Source organism: Cucurbita pepo, chromosome LG06 (assembly GCF_002806865.2).
Source record: "Cucurbita pepo subsp. pepo cultivar mu-cu-16 chromosome LG06, ASM280686v2, whole genome shotgun sequence".
In the NCBI taxonomy this organism is placed as follows: Eukaryota; Viridiplantae; Streptophyta; class Magnoliopsida; order Cucurbitales; family Cucurbitaceae; genus Cucurbita; species Cucurbita pepo.
In genome coordinates this window covers 6,336,080-6,355,454 of record NC_036643.1, presented here as the reverse complement: position 1 = coordinate 6,355,454, position 19,375 = coordinate 6,336,080, and the positions used below count along the sequence as shown (strand labels likewise).

Genomic DNA, 19,375 nt, shown 5'->3' with positions numbered 1-19,375 from the left:
AAAAGGTTTTCGTCCAAATATTAACGGTAAAAAAAAAATAACTTTTTTTTATAAAGGTAAATGGTGTTAATATTATTCTTAAAATTTCCTGGGTATTTTTTAAATATATTATTAACTTCGCTATTATTCTTTTTTTTTTGTAAAACATATTGATTTCTTTTTTAAATGAAATTCATTATTTGGAATTATTTCATTTTTTTAATTGCAGCATTGATTAAATTGTTGTAATAATATTAATTATTTTTAATTGTTAATGCATAACTTTTATAATTAATACTTTTCATACCGACATAAATTCTCGGTTGTACATATGATATTGTCCATTTTGAGTATAAACTCTCATGACTTTGTTTTGTGCTTCTCAAAATGGCTCATATCAACGAGAGAGTATTATTTGATTATAAACTCAGGATTATTCTCTAAATTAGCTGATGTGGGACTTTCATCATCCAACACTTCCTCTCGAACAAAGTACGTCTCTCCTTAATCGAGGCTCGACTTCTTTTTATTTTGGAGTCTTAGTCATTTTTTACTATGCCTTCGAGGAGGTTCGACACCTTTTCTTTTGGAGTCATTTGTTCGACATTTGAGAATTTACCAATCTATTGGCACAAATAAGTTTAGGGTATGGCTCTGATACCATGTTAGAGTTGTGTTCGTTTAACATGGTATCGGAGTCATGCACTAAACTTAGTCGTGCCAATAGATTGGTAAATCCTCAAATGTCGAACAAATGACTCCAAAAGAAAAGGAGTCAAGCCTCGATTAAGGGGAGGCGTACTTTGTTCGAGAGGAGGTGTTGGATGATGAAAGTCCCACATCGACTAATTTAGGGAAAGATCATGGATTTATAATCAAATAATGCTCTCTCCATCGGTGCGAGTTCTTTTGGGGAAGCTCAAAGCAAAGCTATGAGAGCTTAAACTCAAAGTGGACAATATCATCCGTAGAGTCGAGTAGCATTAATAAATTATTTAAAAAAAATAGAAAAAATAATTATAAAAAATCAAAATGGCATTTAAAGAGAGATAAAAGAAAAAAAGAAAAATCGAATATGATACCAAAGAAGAAAGCGTGGCAAAGTTCTGTTCACTCATTCAACTCCCAACGGTTTCGGGCGAACAGTGCCCGTTATCAATTGTTCGAGTGCGCCCATTGACATGGAACGTGGAGCTCTGCAGGTTCGAGTCCATATCTCCATTGGAGCACTCGCAATGTTTCTTCTCAAGGCATATACTCCTCTCCGATCATCTCTTTGTGTGCGATTTTCTTTTGTTACGGCACCAAAATCTTTGATACAAAGCCGGGATTTATGTGTTTGAAGTTGTAATCCTTTTCCCGTTGTTGCAGGCATGGAGAGTATCAGTTTTTGGGGCCTATGGCTACCTGAACTTCACCAAATCTGCATTCAGGTAACATTTTCCCCTCTTTTTTGTCTTTAATTTTTCAGTGGAAGTTGTATGATTGGATCGTGTTTGGAGTAGAAGGGAAACTTCTGGTAGTGATTTAGGGTGAGTTTGTAGTGAACTTTGGAAGGATTTGAAGTGCTTATTAAGTAATTTTCAACGATTGCTTCTCTTTAAACTTTGATTATGGTGGTTTGTCTACTGATTAACACGTTGTTCATCTGTTTAGTTCCTCGAAAACCCTATTTATTTTCATAGCTTTTTTTGGAATTTAGACTTTAATTTTGTTTAACTCCACTAAACCTGGAAGGTGCACTGATTATTAGTGTAATGACTCAAGTCTACTGGTAGCCGATATTGTCCTCTTTGAGATTTTCTTTTCGAGCTTCCCCTCAAGGTTTTTAAAACGCGTATGTTAAGGAGAGGTTTCGACACCCTTATAAAAAATGTTTCGTTCTCCTCCCAACCTATGTAGGATCTCACAATCCACCCCTTTCAGGGTCCAGCGTCCTTGTTGGCACACCGCCTTGTGTCCACCCCTTCAGGGCTCAGTGTGATGTCCCACATTGGTTGGGGAGGAGAACAAACCACCATTTATAACGATGTCGAAACCTCCCCCTAGCAGACTCGTTTTAAAGCCTTGAGGGGAAGCCCGAGAAAGCCTAAAGAGGACAATATCTGCTAACGGTGGATCTGGGCCGTTACAAAATGGTATCAGAGCCAGACACTGGATGATGTGCCAGCCTTCTCGCTGTTCCCCGAAGGGGGGTAGACATGAGGCGGTGTGCCAGTAAGGATGCTGGTCTCCAAAGGGGGTGGATTTGAGAGCGGTCCCACATCAATTGGAGGAAGGGAAGAGTGCCAGCGTGGACGCTGGGCCCCGAAGGGGGGTGGATTGTGATGTCCCACATTGGTTGGGGAGGAGAACAAACCACCATTTATAAGGGTGTGGAAACCTTCCACTAGCAGACGCGTTTTTGAGGGGAAGCTCAAAAGGGAAAGCCTAAAGAGGACAATATCTGCTAGCGGTGGATCTGGGGCGTTACACTCAGCCTCCTCGCTGGCACACTGCCTTGTGTCCACCCCTTCAGGGCTCAGCCTCCTCGTTGGCACATCGCCCGGTATACCATTTGTAATGCCCCAAGCCCACCACTAGCAGATATTGTTCTCTTCTTGGAGAACGGAACTGAAGAGGGGTGGATTGTGAGATCCCACATCGGTTGGGGAAGAGAACGAAACATTCTTTATAAGGGTGCGGAAACCTTTTCCTAGCATACGCGTTTTAAAAACCTTGAGGGGAACCCTTAAAGGGAAAGCATAAAGAGAACCATATCTATTAGCGGTGGGCTTGGGCCGTTACAATTAGAATTAGAGGTTCTTGTGATGTTAAACCATTAACAATTTCATAAATATGTTTTAGCTTCGTTAATATGGTTAACTTATTACTGTTTTATGGCTATAGTGAACATTCTAAGATGTTCAAACCAGAAGATATGCAAGCAAACATTGAAGGGAAAAATTGCATTGTTACTGGGGCGAATTCTGGGATTGGATATGCAACTGCAGAGGGTTTAGCATCACGGTCTCGATCCCTTTTCCAACTCTCTTGTTTCGGTTTTTGTTATATTTGTTGAGTCTTCAAGGAACACAACTTATGTAAAAAGAACATCGATTCGTCGTGGAACCATGAAATTTCTGATGTTTTTGCAGTGGAGCTACCGTCTACATGGTATGCCGCAACAAGGAAAGAGGAGAAGCTGCTCTCTCTGAGATAAAGTCTAAAACAGGAAACCAAAATGTTCATTTGGAGGTAGTTCTTTTCCAACCATCATTAACAAGAGAATGTGGCTTCGATAAAGAAATCGTTAACTTCTACGAGTCGATAATTTTGTTACTCTTTTCTTGTAGATAATATTTGCAGCAGACCATTTAGATTATGCTATATTTAAAAGAATAGATTACTACTTTAGCTTTCTTGTTATCTGATCACTTTTCTTTAGTTTTCAGGTCTGTGATCTTTCGTCGATCAGAGACGTTACGTCATTTTCCTCGAATTTTATTTCAAAGAATGTCCCGGTCCATGTTTTGGTAATGAATCTCTGTCTTCGTAACATTTTCCTTTTAGATTCTAAAAATTGTATGTTTTAGCCCGTATTTCGTATTAATCTGCTAAATCGTTATCATTTACTTCCTTTCTCGACAACTGCTCCTTCTGTCTATGTAAGATCCCATTCAGTTGGAGAGGGGAACGAAACATTTCTGATAAAGGTGTAGAAATCTCTTCCTAGCAGACGCGTTTTAAAACCTTGAGGCGAAGTCCAGAAGGGAAAACCCAAAGAGGACAATATCTGCTAGCGGTAGGCTTGGTCTGTTACAAATGGTATCAGAGCTAGAAACTGGTGGTGTGCCAGCGAGGACGCTAGGCCCCCAAGGGGGGTGGATTGTGGGATCCCACATCTGTTGGAGAGGGGAACGAAACATTTCTTATAAAGGTGTGGAAACCTCTCCCTCCCTAGCAACACGTTTTAAAACCTTGAGGGGAAGCCCAGAAGGGAAAGCCCAAAGAGGACAATATCTGCTAGCGGTGGGCATGATCTGTTGCAAATGGTATCAGAACTAGACACTGGGCGGTGTGCCAGCGAGGATGCTGGGCCCCCAAGGGGAGTGGATTGTGAGATCCCACAACGGGTGGAGAGGAGAACGAAACATTTCTTGTAAAGGTATAGAAACCTCTCCCTAGCAAGTGCATTTTAAAACTTTGAGGGCAAGTCTAGAAGGAAAAGCCCAAAGAGAACAATATCTGTTAGCGGTGGGCTTGGACTATTACAAATGGTATCAGAGTTAGACACCAGGCGGTGTACCAACAAGGACGCTGGCCCCCAAGAGGGGGTGGATTGTGAGATCCCACATCGGTTGGAGAGAGGAACGCAACATTTCTTGTAAAGGTGTAGAAATCTCTCCTTAGCAGACGCATTTTAGAACTTTGGGGGCGGTTACAGTCTACAATTATAAATGTCACTTTAACATCATGAAAACAGTTGGATACAAAAGAGATTGATTTCCATTCCTAACTGTACGTAGGTTAACAATGCGGGATTGCTCGAGAATAATCGAGTTACAACATCTGAAGGGTATGATCTTCCATTATCTGTAACTTTTTTTCTCTAAGAAATAGTTGCCCAAAAGTTCTTAATAGTTTCTGAATTCCAGGTTCGAATTGAACTTTGCTGTGAATGTTTTAGGCACTTATGCAATAACTGAACTAATGATGCCATTGCTGGAGAAAGCTGCACCTGATGCAAAGGTCATCACAGTTTCTTCTGGTGGAATGTATTCAGTTCCCTTAACCAATGATCTGCAGGTGTGCTGCTTTGTTGAACGTCTCTGCCTTCTCTGTTTGTGGACCTAATTCTTACTGGATCTTTGTTCTTTGTTTCCTTGTAGTTTAGTGAAGAAAAATTTGATGGGGCCAAACAATATGCACTTAACAAGCGAGTTCAGGTTAGTAATGCTCCATGTATCTTGTTCTAGAATACTATGCTTTTGATTTACTGTACGCTGTTCGAACGCGTTTTCCCGTTTTAGGTTTCGTGCATAAATGCTAAAGGTTTTGGTTTGTTTCATCGAGGGTAAAGATACTAGAAATACGAAAAAACTAGGGTATGAAAAGGGAGGGATATTGCAAAAGGGACTCCACACTAGTAAAACAAGACCTAAAGGAGGGTAACTACGAAAAAAGCTTCACCATCGAACATAGAACTTTTGAAATAGCCCAAGCTCATCGCTAGCATATTGTCTGTTTTGGCTTGTTATGTATTGTTGCTGTTAGCCTCATGGTTTTAAAATGCATCTACTAGGGAGAGGTTTCTACTCCCTTATGAGGAATGCTTATGCTTCGTTCCCTCTCTGACTGATGTGGGATCTCACAATCCACTCCCCTTAGGTGCCCAGTGTCACGGTCCTACTTTTTTTACCGCGGGTGTTGTGATCTTGACACGCTCACTACCCGCCTTAAGGGGAATTAAGTCCCATATATAGTTTTCGCCCCGACTTTGTGGCTTCATCAGACCTTAGGCAAGGTTTGTCTTTGCCACTCGAACATCGCTTGTGCGGAATCCAAGCTTGTCCGACCACACATGTCACCTGCGCGTGCATGTTCAATCGTCTGCGACATAACCGACTTGCCTCTACACTAGGCCAAGTCATTTGGCTTGACCTTGCCTCTGCTCGGGGCCAAGGTCTCTCAATGCACCGTCGCGTCTTCTCTTGTCATCTCGATCTCCATCGACATGACCCATATGTCTTGACGCCATTTCGAGTCTTGGGGTGTCGTCGGCCATCACAACTCACTCGGTTATGCCATCCAGAACGAGCCCGCGTGTCGCTCATATTATCGGGACTTCCTGAACATCCATCCATCTAGGTTCTATCGAGGCATTGACACTCTTGTGCCCATGCCATATCATTTACGGATACCGTGCTGGATAGCGGGTCTATGTAGCAACCTACAACATGCGGGCTGGAGCGCAATGCCGGCACACCCGTGCCGCCTAGTACTGTCCTTGAAAATCTCATTCCAAAGGAAGTCGCCCGAGACACTCGTCTCGGCACGCTCACCTGTGACACACCTATGTGTCACAGGGTAGCTCGCTTAGGCCACAGGGCCCAGGGGTTGTGGAGAGCTGACACCATGGTATCCCTATAGTACATTTTGAGCCATTTTCAATCTTTCAGGCACAGATATGATTTTGGCGAACGACCACGGTGTCGTGCAGCGTCCGTCCGGTGTTCGATTAACACCAAACTTGACGAGCATTCATATTTCATATGGATGGACTTAACTCCAGAACCGCATGCCCAAATTCCTTCTGGAACTCCGACTTTCGAGGTTAAGGCTCGGGACCTTACCCGACCCTTCAACAAGCCTATCTTTGCCCCTCTTGCCTCTAATTTGCTTATGTCTCAACTTGTCTTCAATGCCCACTCCGTGTGGTGTGTTAGATGATGCACTGTTCTTCTTGGTCGCATTATGGCACTCGTTTAGGCCCTCATGTGGCCAGATGGGCGCCACTTGAGGGTCGCCGCTTCTCTTGTCGCAACGTGAAGATCACAACCTACTCTCTTCATAATTAGGTTGTGACATTCTCGCCCACTTAAACTAGTCATCGTCTTCATAGTTAGGTTGTGACATTCTCGCCCACTTAAACTAGTCATCGTCTTCATTGTTAGGTTGTGACATTCTCCCCCACTTAAATTAGTCATCGTCGTCGATGACTTACTTGGGGCACAACCATTGTTAGGTTGTGACATTCTCCCCCACTTAAACTAGTCATTGTCCTCGACGACTTACTTCAGGGCACAACCACACTTTGGATTGTGACACCCAGCGTCCTTGCTGGCACACCTCCTGGTGTCTGGCTCTGATACCAATTGTAACAGCTCAGATATTGTCCGCTTTGGCCCGTTACGTATCGCCGTCAGCCTCACGGTTTTAAAACATGTCTACTAGGGAGAGGTTTCCACACCTTTATCAGGAATGTTTCGTTCTCCTTTCCAACGAGGTGAGATCTCACTTCCCCTTTGGGACCCAGCGTTTTCACTGGCACACCGTCTTATGCTTGACTTTAATACCATTTGTAACAGCCCAAACCCACCGCTAGCAGATATTGTCCACTTTGGCCCGTTACGTATCGCCGTCAACCTCACGGTTTTAAAATGCATTTACTAGGGAGAGGTTTCCACACTCTTATAAAGAATGTTTTGTTATCTTCTCCAATCAATGTGAGATCTCACAACTTTACAAACGATAACATATCACTTTAAATCCGTTTAAGTCCATTCTATTGTTCTTACACACCAAAGATCCCACAAAAACGGCACACTCTGGCTGCCACGAAAATGATGAGACATTTTATTTATCTTTCAAAGTTCAATATGTTACATGCAAAGAAGAAAGTGCTACCGGTAGATGCGTAATATAACCTCGCTTGACACTTCATGAAGATTGCTTGATTTAGCCATGGCTGCAATGTATTATGACATATCTAAAGGTGAGTGAAGCTTTATTTTTAGGTGGCTTTGACAGAGAAATGGGCAGAGAAGTACTCCAACAAAGGGATCGGATTCTACTCGATGCACCCCGGCTGGGCCGAAACGCCTGGAGTTGCTAAATCTCTACCAAGTTTCACTAAATCGTAAGGATAACTAGCAAAATCTTTGTTATTCAAAACGGGCTAGATTATCAACTCCTCGCTCGATCATTTCAGGCTCTCTGGGAAGCTAAGAACGAGGGAGGAAGGGGCCGATACGATTATTTGGTTGGCGTTACAGCCGAATGAGAAGTTGGTACCGGGAGCATTCTACTTTGATAGAAGTGAAGCGCCAAAGCATTTAGCATTTGCTGCTACAAAGTCATCTCATGCAACAATTGGGTCTATATATGATCATCTTCGTTCATTGTCTGGTTTGGCTCAATAATTCAGATCAGAAAAGGTGAAAAGAGTGTGAACTTCTATTATGTATTTTATGAATTAACTAACTACTAGTTCTTATTTGTAAGCCTTTTTATTTTGGTTTAACTATTTATCTAAAACCTTTTGATTTTATCTCGGAGGAAGATCAAGTTATACCGTTGGGATCGTTTAGTTTGAGATTGTACTTGAGATGAATGAGGGGTGTACATGGTCCGGGTTGGATTGAGGGATTTTTTTCACCCAACTCAAAAGTTCAGGTGGATTGGATGGGTAACTCAACCCAATCCGAAAATTTTTACAACCGAATCCAATCCAATCCTCTATTTTCGGATTGGGGATACAATCGATGTGTACGTGGTCCGAGTTGGGTTGGGTTGGGTTGAGAGATTTTTTTTATCCAACTCAAAAGTTTGGGTTGGTTGGATTGATAACCAACCCAATCCAAAAATTTTCATAATCGAACCCAATCCAACCCGAAAATGGTTGGAGATACAATCGATAAAATATATTAAAAGTTTACAAACAAAACGCAAATCGTTCCATAATTATTCACATAAAAAAGAATAAGCAAACAAATCGTTCTATAATTATTCACATATTTTCGGGTTGGGGATACAATCGATAAAATATATTAAAAGTTTACAAACAAACGCAAATCGTTCTATAATTATTCACATAAAAAAATAAGCGAACAAATCGTTCTATAATTATTTACATAAAAAAATAAGCAAAAATTATAACATATTAATATAGCTTAACTCCACATCGAACTGGCTTAGGTGCTTTAAAGAGGCCAAGGTACTACCCTAGCAAACCTATTAATATAAAAAAATTCTTAATATAATTTATATATTTTTATTTGGTTTGGGTCAACCCAAAGGTTTTATTCACGAACCTAAAACCGAACCGATTTGATCCGGGGTTTAGAAAAATGAACTCAACCCAACTCGAAATGCTAATCCAACTCAACCCTTATAGTTCGGGTTGGGTTGATCCGAGTTGTCGAGTTGAATGTACACCCCTAAGATGAATTGTGTTTGGTGTTTCATGAGCATGCTACTCAAATTTCATGTAAATAAACAATCATTTTGATTATTTTCTATAATTTTATTATATTAGTGAATTTTAGATAATGAACTGTGGTTAGTTAATTTATCTTAATTAAGTAAAATTATTAAAATAAATTTAATCATTTTAATTTCAATTTATTTTCATTTATTAAATATTTTACTGAGTTTATTTAATAATCAAAATCATTATCCTCAAATAAATTAATTTAATAATATTTTGTAGATTTTTACTCCTAAATAATTAGAACAATAATTAAATTAAAAATTAATTATACTTATTATATTTGAAAATTCAAATATAATTAATTTATCCCTCCTTCCAACTTAAAATGTATCTCTTTCAAATTTATGTTGTTTCCTCTTTTCTCCAGCCTCCTTATAAATTATTTGAAAATGAGTTCGTAGTGCAAACGACGTTTACGAGGAGCAAGTAACTATTTTTTATATTCCCGAGACTTGACTATATAGGGAGTTGAGAATATAATTTCATAAGATAAAATTCCTTCCCGTATAGGAAAAGTAGATAAGTAATTTTCTTACGTACTGATTTTAGGACTTGAACAATGAGCCTCATCCTCACACGGGTTCGAGAGAGACTTGATTTATGATTGGATCATAAACAAATTGTTTATTAAAAATTAGTAGTATTTAAGATATAAAATGTAACTATAAAAATAAAATAGACTTTTGACCTAGTTGTAATTACGAACAAGTTGTGAATGATAGACTTACTTGTAATGATTATATCAATGGACACAACTTGTCATACGGTGCATAAAAGTGCAACTCTAGGTCTATAGTTAATATGTGAAAATTGATTAATAAAAGAATTAAATTAATTAATTTTGTACCGATCCTCTTGCTAACTCATAGTAACACTAATAGGATCGGTTTAGTTGAAAGAAAAAATATATATTAAAATATCTACAAGCCGAGATTCAATCGTTGGAGGAGCTGGATTAAGTACGTTAAAGATTTGTCTGAACTTTCTCCATATTTTTACAATGTAAGTTTGTTTAACTTTTAGTTTTGTTTAATTCTAAATAAAATTAAAGTCGATTTCCAATGTTGACACTGCGTGAATGAAATGTTATTCCCTACCGTGACACCTTGGTCAATTCTAAGGAAGGAACCGGAGGACAAATAGATGGCTTTTCATCGAGAGAGTATAGTGACACTGACTGTGCAAAAACACCCTTACCCAACCGTGAGGTGTCAAGAGAAGGAGTCGTGAGGAGGTGTATTATACAAGAACAAATAATCTCGAGTAATATTAAGATTGGGAATCGTAAGCAAGGTTCATACAAAATCAAGTCGTCCCAACAAGTCCTCGAGAGGACCTCTAGTGATAGTAGAGGTAGCCATTGTGAAGGAAGGTGTTTAATCTCTAAAATCGACCACAAGTGCTCTAAGAGGAGCTAGAATACGAGCTAAAAGGTACGATTTTGTAGAAGGAATACAACCGAGGGTAGTCCTTTTGATACTCGGGACTTTTCTTTTGATAAAACCTTAGTAATTCTGAAGTAGCAGAGCTTCGGTCAAAACTTTGAATCACATCTCAACACTCTCCCTTGATTCAAAGTTAAAGATGCCAAATAATCTGCTTCTGAAGTTGACAACGCCACTGCCTATCATATAATGATCCTGCCCGATCGCTATCTATGAACCCAAATAATTTGAAATTAGAAGATTTAGAATACCAAATTTCATACTTCAGAGTTCCAGAAACATAACGTACGACTCTTTTTGCTGCTCCATAATGAACCTTTGAAATATGTTGCATAAACCTAGAAATAATACCAACAGGAAATACAATGTCGGGTGGTGTGTGTGTTAAGTGAATTAATCCACCAACCAAGCTTCTGAAACTTCTAACATCTGCCATTTTCGCTCCATCCTCGTGTTGTAATTTCTCATTAATATTCATGTGTGTTGTTGCATGCTTACAATTAAGTATGCTAAATTTACTCGTAATATCTTTGACATTTTCTTTACGAAATAAAAATCTCATTTTCAACTCGATATACCTCAAGATCAAGAAATTTACTCGTAGAGGCAAATAATTATGAAATCACTTTTATCTTCGTTCTTCATATACAAAGCTGACAATACTATTCATGTTAGATGAACACGACTCTCCACAATGATATGATATTGTCCACTTTGAGCATAAGCTCTCATGGCGAACACGACTCTCCACAGTGGTATGAATAATCCACTTTGAGCATAAGGTCTCATTAGCCGGGACTTTCATCCAATACCTCCCCTTGAACAAAGTACGAAAAGGAGTCCTTTGTTCGACATTTGAGGATTCTATTGACATGGCTAACTTTAGGGCATGACTCTGATACCATGTTAGATGAACACGACTCCCAGCAATGGTATGATATTGTCCACTTTGAGTATAAGCTCTCATGACTTTGCTTTGGGCTTCTCCAAACGACTTCATTCTACCGGAGATAAGTATTTCTTAATTATAAACCCATGATCATTCCCTAAATTAGCCGATGTGGGACTTTCATCCAACCGTTCAACCTACTGCAAGATAAGCTCAAGTTGCCATTTATGCCCCATTCTAGACAATCAAGGTTTATTTATTTTTTTATCGTTAAATTTTTTTTTTCGTGAATGATAATCTAGAGTTATGGTGTTTCATTAATGTATTTTAACTCTTTGGAATGTCTCACACAAAGTTAAGAGTTTTCTTTTGAGACTATTTAAAGTCTGTGTTATTATTTTTATAAAATATACTTGAATAAATGCAGAAAAAATGGGCACGTATGCTTTTAGCCAATAGCTAAGTTTCTTCACAATTTTATATAGTTTAGATTGCATGTTTAGAATCATTAAACGAGATAATTTGAATCTAAGTTTCCCTCGAATTAATTTCTTATCGTTTTGAGATTCTTTGATATTTTAGGTCTAAAGATCTTATTTTCAATAAGGTTGTTAGATCGAGTTTAATATTTTAATATTTTTGTTTTTGGTATTACACTTCCTCACAAGGCATACGTGTTCGGGGTGGAGCTCGAACAAGTATAATAAGTTTAGAACTTCAAGCTTTCAAGAATTTTGAGAGTCGATGTTTCAAAGTGTCTTAGCTATCGTTTATAGACCTTTTAGATATAGGGCTTCTACCCTAATCAAGACGAAGAGTTGTATTCGTCGTTATAACTAAAAAAATCAAAGATATTGATTAAAATTTGACGTAGAATCTATCATTTATGTTATTTTTGCTCTTCTTATCGACCAGGTTCAATTGCAACACGTTCTTGGCATACCTTCGATTAAATACCCATATGGGGTGAACGAGTATAAATTCAGTGTCAATTTTTTCAAGTTTTAGGTCTATTTATCTATTCGTTTTTGCTTGAATTTCAATTAGAAATTCGGTCGTTTTTTTAAAAAAAATAATCGTTGTTTGAATTAGATCAATAAACTTAAATTAATATATAAATAAAAAACCATTTAGGTTACGGAGCCTTGTCACAATCGCACTTTTGATGGTAGCGGACTTGCGATTGTGCGGCACTCACTTTCCAACGACAAGTGAGCTAAGCCAATTCGTTCTTGCGTCGCCTACGGCCAAGTGACGTATGCTCGAGCCTCTGGCCTCGGGTTTAAGAGAAAGTTTTAGAAAACGAGGGCAGAGAGAGACTTTTGAAAGAGAGATTTTTGAAAGAAACGTTATATAAGCAAGCAAGAGAGAAATAACAACGGCTCACAATATATAACCTTGGGTAGGGAGAAGTAGCCCGCTATTATTTATAACTCAGTCAGTTATCTGGTAAAGTTATATAAGGTAGATAGTTATATATAATAGCTCATTATATCTGATAAAGATATATATATATATATATATATATATATATAATGAGCTTATTTTCTATATAAATTCTTTAGCCAATATTCTCGTTGCATTTTCTCTCTCCTGTTTTGTGTGTTCATCTAGATCGAGGGTGTGTTGTAGTTATGCGATCCTAACAATTATTATATTTTATTTTAATTTCTAAAAGATAGAAAATCATTAAAATTAAAATAATAATATAATTTATTAAACAAATAATATATTTGAATTTGAATAATAATATAATTTGGTCTTAATTGCCGACCAAAAAACAATTTGACTTCCTTGAGATGCCATTCTTTCATTATTTTAACCGAAACTGGGGAACCGACCAATACGTCACCGTTTTAGCCTTTTTGTCTTTTTTTGTCAATGTTCCTATCATTCTAGAAAGTTCTCATTCCAATCAAGCTCATTTACCTTTTTACCCTTCACACGCGCACGCATATATATATATTCCTTTCCCATCAATATATATATATATATATATATATATATAAACATAATAACTTTTTTTTTTTAATTTTTAACAAAAAGTCATTTTTTAAGATATATATTTAAATTGAATCGTAAATCTTAATTTAATATTTAAAAATAAATAAATAAATGGTTTACGATCTACCATTTTACTTTTATTAAATACAAAAATTTGAATAAATAACGTGAATAACAGTAGTTATTAATTAAATAAATAAATAGTTTAAAGGTTTATTAGAGAGTCTTTAACCGCCGTTATTACAAAGAAAATGTACTCGAAAACCTCGCAAGATTTTCAACGAATGGCTTGGACCACCCATTTATCAGCAACCACCCTTTCCCCTATTCAGAATCGAGGTCTTCACTGTTCGAGAGAGAGAGTGCTCGACATCCATCCAAGCCAACATATCTATCTTCTCGAGCACCTCAGCATGATTGATGTTACTAACCAAGAGGGAATTCACAATGGTGGAGACAATCGACAATGACGTGTAGACGATCGATAAGCACTTGTTCTCTTAGGTTGTTTGGTTTTGAACTTAAGGGAAGGATGTTGGGTTCTTTTATTTTCTCACAATTACCATCGTATGTAGGTTATGTGTCGTCATGATTGTAAGAGAAGGATCATCGGAGCATGCAGTGAGCGAGGAGGGTGCACTTGGTCATTGTCGGAGAACATAAAGCGAACAAAGAAAAGAGAGCGAGAGAGAATCGGGAAAAGCTAGAAAGACGGGTCAAGAAGACGAAACTCGCGGGTTGTCATATTCAGATCTAATTTGGGTAGACTCGGTACTGTGTATAGCAATCGGATGTCCATGAGGTCCATGCCCCAAAAGAATCATGTAACACATAGGCCAACCTACGTGAGCCTGCCTGGTGAGCCATGTGTAAAGAAGGACTAGACATCCAACAAGCTACCTAAGCCATGTCATATCATTTTTAAAATGATAGGTCTCACCATATCACATGTGTTTACATTTCTCAGCCACAACAGTGTGGTTACTTACCAAGTATTTCTTAAAATAATCAAGTCTAGTATTCTTATTTCTTAGGTAAAGGTAAGTCACCTGTGTACGGATAACAACTTCGCCATGAAAGGCATGAAACCAGTATTAGGGTAGTTGCATTTACGTCTATTTTAAGGTTACAACTTCACCGCCAAAGTCATGAGAGCGGTTACAAAGGTCAAATATTCTTAATTTTTATAATAATCTTAAAAATAGGGTAGGGTCGGGTTGAGTTGTAACTCTATTTTTTTTATAAAAAAAAAAATGTCTACCCATGAACTCATCCAAATTTTCGATTTTCTAAATTCAAAAAAAAAAAAAAAAAAAAAAAAAAAAAAAAAAAAAAAAAAAAAAAAAAAAAAANCCTAATAATTTAATATTTTTTTCACCCTAATAATTGTTCTATTTCTAATCAAAGAGAAAGGGGCATTTTGGTCATTTCACGATTCCATTGAAGTAGTAATGTCGAACTACTCAAGCCAACAATAGGCAGATGTTTTTTTAAATAGAGCTAGTCAGAGTTTGCTGGAAGTAGTAATGTCGAACTACTCAAGCCAACAATAGACAGATGTTTTTTTAAATAGAGCTAGTCAGAGTTTGCGGGAAGTAGTAATGTCGAACTACTCAAGCCAACAATAGGCAGATGTTTTTTTAAATAGAGCTAGTCAGAGTTTGACCAGCAGCATATATATATATACCAAACAAAGAGGGGTACTACTTGTTATAATCACACTTTCATGGTAGTGGACTTGCGATTGTCCGACACTCACTTCTCAGCAGCAAGTGAGTTAAGTCTATTTGTTCTTGCGTCGCCTACGACCAAGCGACGTATGTTCGAGCCTCTGGCTCCAGTTCAAGAAGAAAGTTTTAGAAAACGGGGGCAGAGAGATTTCTAAAGAGAGTTTTGAAAGTAATAGTTGAAAAATTGAAATTGGTGTTAGATGAGAATGTAAGCAAAAAACAACAACGGCTTACTGCATATAACTATCGGATAGAGAGAAGTTGACAATGATATATATATATATATTGGTAATTTTCAGTAAGATGAAAAGGTTGGAGAGGAGAGGAGAATGAAACATTCCTTACAATAGTGTGAAAACCTCTCCCTAACAAACGCGTTTTAAAACCATGAGCTGACAATGATACGTAACGAGTCAAAGAGGATAATATCTAACGACATATCAATGAAATGAGCGTTAAAAAGTTACATCCGAGCTTTTCTTAATCTTCAAATGATATTTGATTTATATTAATTTAGAGAGATAAATAAGTAAAAACGACAAAGTTAACTATGTTATTTTCAGACGGTTTGGACCTCCACTTAATTTCACCCGAGCTTCGTATAATTTATTTTAATAAAAAAATAAGAAAATTTAAATTATGTATAGAGTACTACTAGGTTGATTACAAAGTGCTAAAAAGATAAAATAACAAGAAGTAAACATCAAAGTGATGGTTGAATAAAAAAATTTGGCCAATCACAAATTGACGCGTAATTATGTTTTAAATTAATAATAAATTCATGCTATTAAATTTTAACCAATTTCAAATTACTTTTAAAGACGAAAACGAGATTTACGTGTCGTAATCGTGACATTTCGGTCAAATTGGATCATATAGCAATTAGGTTGAAGATCAAATAAACGAAAAAGCTCAGTAATTTGACCCAAAGCCCAAACTCGAAGGGTTAGTAGAGGTGTACTCGGGTTGGGTTGAGGAATTTTTTTGGACCAACCCTAAAGTTCGAGTTGGTTGGATTGGTAACTCAGCGCAAGTCGAAATTGTTTCACAACCCATCCCAACCCAACCATATTCGAATGAGTGCGATCCCGAGGATATGATGATAAAAGACTTATAAGAATTGAAAGTTACTAGCTATACTGACAAGTTGCACCTTCCTTTTCGGTAGCTCAATCATAGGAACTCTATGGTTAAACGTGCTTTACTTGGAGTAGTTTATGTTGGGTAAGCTCTAAGGAATTTTCTTGGGATGCTTGTGAGTGAGGACAATGCATGCTATAAAAACTCGTGCTGATCTGTGAGGATAATCTTCACTCTTAAAAAGTAAGGAGTAGGTAACGTGACCATGATGCACGGTAATGCTGGGGCCATCATGGGTCGAATTTTGATTCTGAATCCTAGGCATGGGTCATTATAAATAGTATCAAAGCGATACCTCTCCTAGTTAGATATGGTTCAGGGATGAACCAAGGCGAAAGCTGATGAGCATGTGACACTCGAGTAACAGAGGAGTACATAAATGAACCGAAATCACATTCGAATGAGAGCGATCCTAAGAATAGGATGACTAAGAAAGACTTAAAGGAAATGAAAGTTACTACCTATACAGACAAGGTGCACCTTCTTGTTCGGTGGCTCAATCATAAGAACTCCATGATTAAATGCGTTTTACTTGGAGCAATTCTACGTGTGTATTCTCCTAGGATTTTTTCTGGGATGCATGTGAGTGAGAACAAACGATTCCGGAAGAACTTGTGTTGGTCTATGGGGTTGATCTTTACTCTTAAAAGTGAGGAGTAGGTCATGACCTTTTTGGGTTGGTCGGGGTTAAGTTGTCGAGTTGACTACTGCTGTAAGTGAGCATGTCTGTCTTGGAAACTGAAGATAAAAGAGAAAGAGAATGCTTGTGATTCCACGAGGGGGGGCACGGTAGCAAACAACAAACAACCCTAATTGTGTATATATATATATATCGATTCAAATTGGGTCAAATCGGCTTGACGTATGTTGAACCCAGACCTAACCCAACCTACTGAGTTCCTAGAAAGCTAAACTCAACCCAACTCAGTAACCCATCTAACCCAACCAAACCCTTATAATTTGAGTTGAGTCGACTCGAATTGTCATATTATCGAGTTCATTATACACCAGATCCAAACTTTGTAGACCAAACATCTTTGTCGTCAAAGACATTAAGACAATTTAGAAAACTGAAAAAAAAAAAAAAAAAAAAACAAAAAAANTTCTGGTAGGTGAAATGACTTTATCAACCAACAATCTTTTAACTGTATTTTTTAATTTCTAATAATGTGAGTGAATTCTATAATATTTTAAATAATTATTTTTTAAAAGAATAATAAACGAGAAAATAAATAGATAATTTTGCAGAAACGGAGAATGAATTCTCCGTCCCTTGCTTCGTGGACGTTTTTAGCTCCAACTCCCGAGTGTAGCATCTAGGATCATAAAGATCAAACATTAGAAATTATACGAAATCAATACAAGTTCATCCAAACTGTGGTTTCTCATTGGACGGTAACTATTTTCGGTAATTATTCAATTGATTTAAGCGTATATCATAAATAAATTTAAAAAAAAAATTATTAAAAAAAAAGAGAAAAAAGTAGACACATTCAACCCACTAAACTTTGGAAGATTATTTAATTAGAAAAACACATTTTGCATTATATATATTCCAACCAATCAAAATTGGAGAGAGAACCAGCAGCACACGAAAACAAAATTCTCATCCATCGGATCATTCCAATACGAAAATCAACGGCCAAGAAGCGAGATGAACAGTACAGCCGCGTTGCACCATAGCATAGCTCCAAGGAAAATATCTCATCATGGTCGGTTTGTCTTTGCCTTCGAACTATAATTATTTTTTACGCACTCAGCTTTGTTTTTATAATTATAATATTCGCACCAGCCGAGGGTATTTTGGTACTTTCACATACATGCCACGTATGCAGTAATGTTGAGCTCTCACAGCGCTTCTAAAGATCTCGTATCTTTCTCTCTCTAAACTGACGGCCCTTGAAAAGATTCCCCTCTCTCTCTATCTCTCTCTCTACACTGAAAATTACTTGGCATAAAAACAAAGGAATATACCTTCTAGAGAGAGAGAAAGGGAGAGAATTACAGTTTGTGGAATTTCTTGGCTGAAGCGGAATCGATTTTCAGGTACTTCGTTTTCTTTTACCGTTTATTTTGATGTGAATCGGTGACATTTGGAAAAGAAGTTGCGAAATCTGAATTGAAGCTTGGATCATCTGGTTGTTATTTATTTATTTTTTTTTTAAATTTGATTTGTTGTATTCGTTTTGAAAGCTGTTGTTTACCTTGTTGTTTCTGATTTGAGTTTTGTTGTTTGTGATTTTGTATGATTTGTTCGTTTTTGGTTTAATTTTGACTTCATTTTGTTGTTTATGGTTTATTGATTTACGTTATTTTATTTTTTTTCTTTGTATTTTATCTTGCAGTGGATTGGTTTTATTGTTGTTATGGAAATTGTAAGTATGGAGTTGTGAACTTGGGAGCTTCTCAGGAACTGGAACTTGAAAAATCTATAGCGGTACAAGGGGTTGGGTTTTGGTGAATTTCTTAAGGGGACGTGAAGCTAGATTTTGGATATTGAATACATTTCTTCAAGCCTTTTTTTAGAATTCGTGGCTAATCGAAATTGGTTGTGGTTTTGGGATGCTGAATTACGACATTTGGATTCTTGATTGGTAGCAAATGAAGATGGAGTTTGCGCAATTGCCTAGTTGATTTGTTGGCCATTGAAGAGGTAGCTTTAAGGGAAATTTATTGAAAATATATGGCAACGTCGAGTGAGAGATGGATCGATAGACTTCAATTGTCCTCCTTGTTTTGGCCTCCCCCAGATGATGATCAGCAAAGAAAGGTACAGAGGCATTCATGTTTTATATATGATTGATTTTTAGGATGGTACTTTCTCTCAGTATATGACATTGTTTTTTAATATAGTCCATGTTGATTAGTCTGTTTTAATAGCTCGTCAGTAAACTCGAAGTTGTATTTATCATTCTTCATAAAGTTGCTGGGTCCTTGTTCTTGAATAATATTCCATTGTTTTCCTTGATCTTTTCCTTGTTATGGTTTTCTTCTAGGCACGATAATGTTTTATGATGTGTTTTCATTTTTTTTTAATTCTTTATCATGTGGACATTTACTCGAATAGCTCTTAGAATTAGAATATGGTTCAAAGTTGTCAAATGGGCGTGGAACAGTGAACTGACACTCTATCTGCTTTTCTAATTGTAGCGGATTTTCCATTAGCTCATAGATAGACTTTAATTAATGAAATGTTATAGGTTATTTCCTTTGG

At 37.3% G+C, this 19,375-nt stretch overlaps 2 protein-coding genes across 4 annotated transcripts in view; both read left to right on the top strand.

Annotated features, from left to right (window-relative positions):
• Positions 1-1,082: 1,082 nt before the first annotated feature.
• LOC111796707 (dehydrogenase/reductase SDR family member 12) lies at positions 1,083-8,014 on the top strand. Of its 3 annotated transcripts, none has more exons than XM_023679449.1 (10): positions 1,083-1,259; positions 1,351-1,412; positions 2,869-2,988; positions 3,117-3,216; positions 3,414-3,494; positions 4,488-4,537; positions 4,617-4,767; positions 4,851-4,907; positions 7,492-7,600; positions 7,673-8,014. In XM_023679449.1, exons 1-10 carry the CDS (start codon positions 1,161-1,163, stop codon positions 7,687-7,689), a joined length of 846 nt encoding a protein of 281 aa, XP_023535217.1. In that variant the 5' UTR covers positions 1,083-1,160; the 3' UTR covers positions 7,690-8,014. The 3 variants fall into 3 exon arrangements, with proteins under 3 accessions (XP_023535217.1, XP_023535215.1, XP_023535216.1); XM_023679447.1 differs by having other exon boundaries at positions 1,086-1,259; positions 7,479-7,600; XM_023679448.1 differs by having other exon boundaries at positions 1,087-1,229; positions 7,479-7,600.
• A 10,021-nt stretch (positions 8,015-18,035) lies between these two features.
• Positions 18,036-19,375, top strand: part of LOC111796722 (protein GIGANTEA-like) — a 26,403-nt gene continuing 25,063 nt past the window's right edge. The window contains exons 1-2 of the mRNA XM_023679465.1: positions 18,036-18,207; positions 18,507-18,931. Coding sequence (XP_023535233.1) covers positions 18,845-18,931 — 87 coding nt within the window. The 5' untranslated portion in view covers positions 18,036-18,207; positions 18,507-18,844. The remainder of the gene's footprint in view (positions 18,208-18,506; positions 18,932-19,375) is intronic.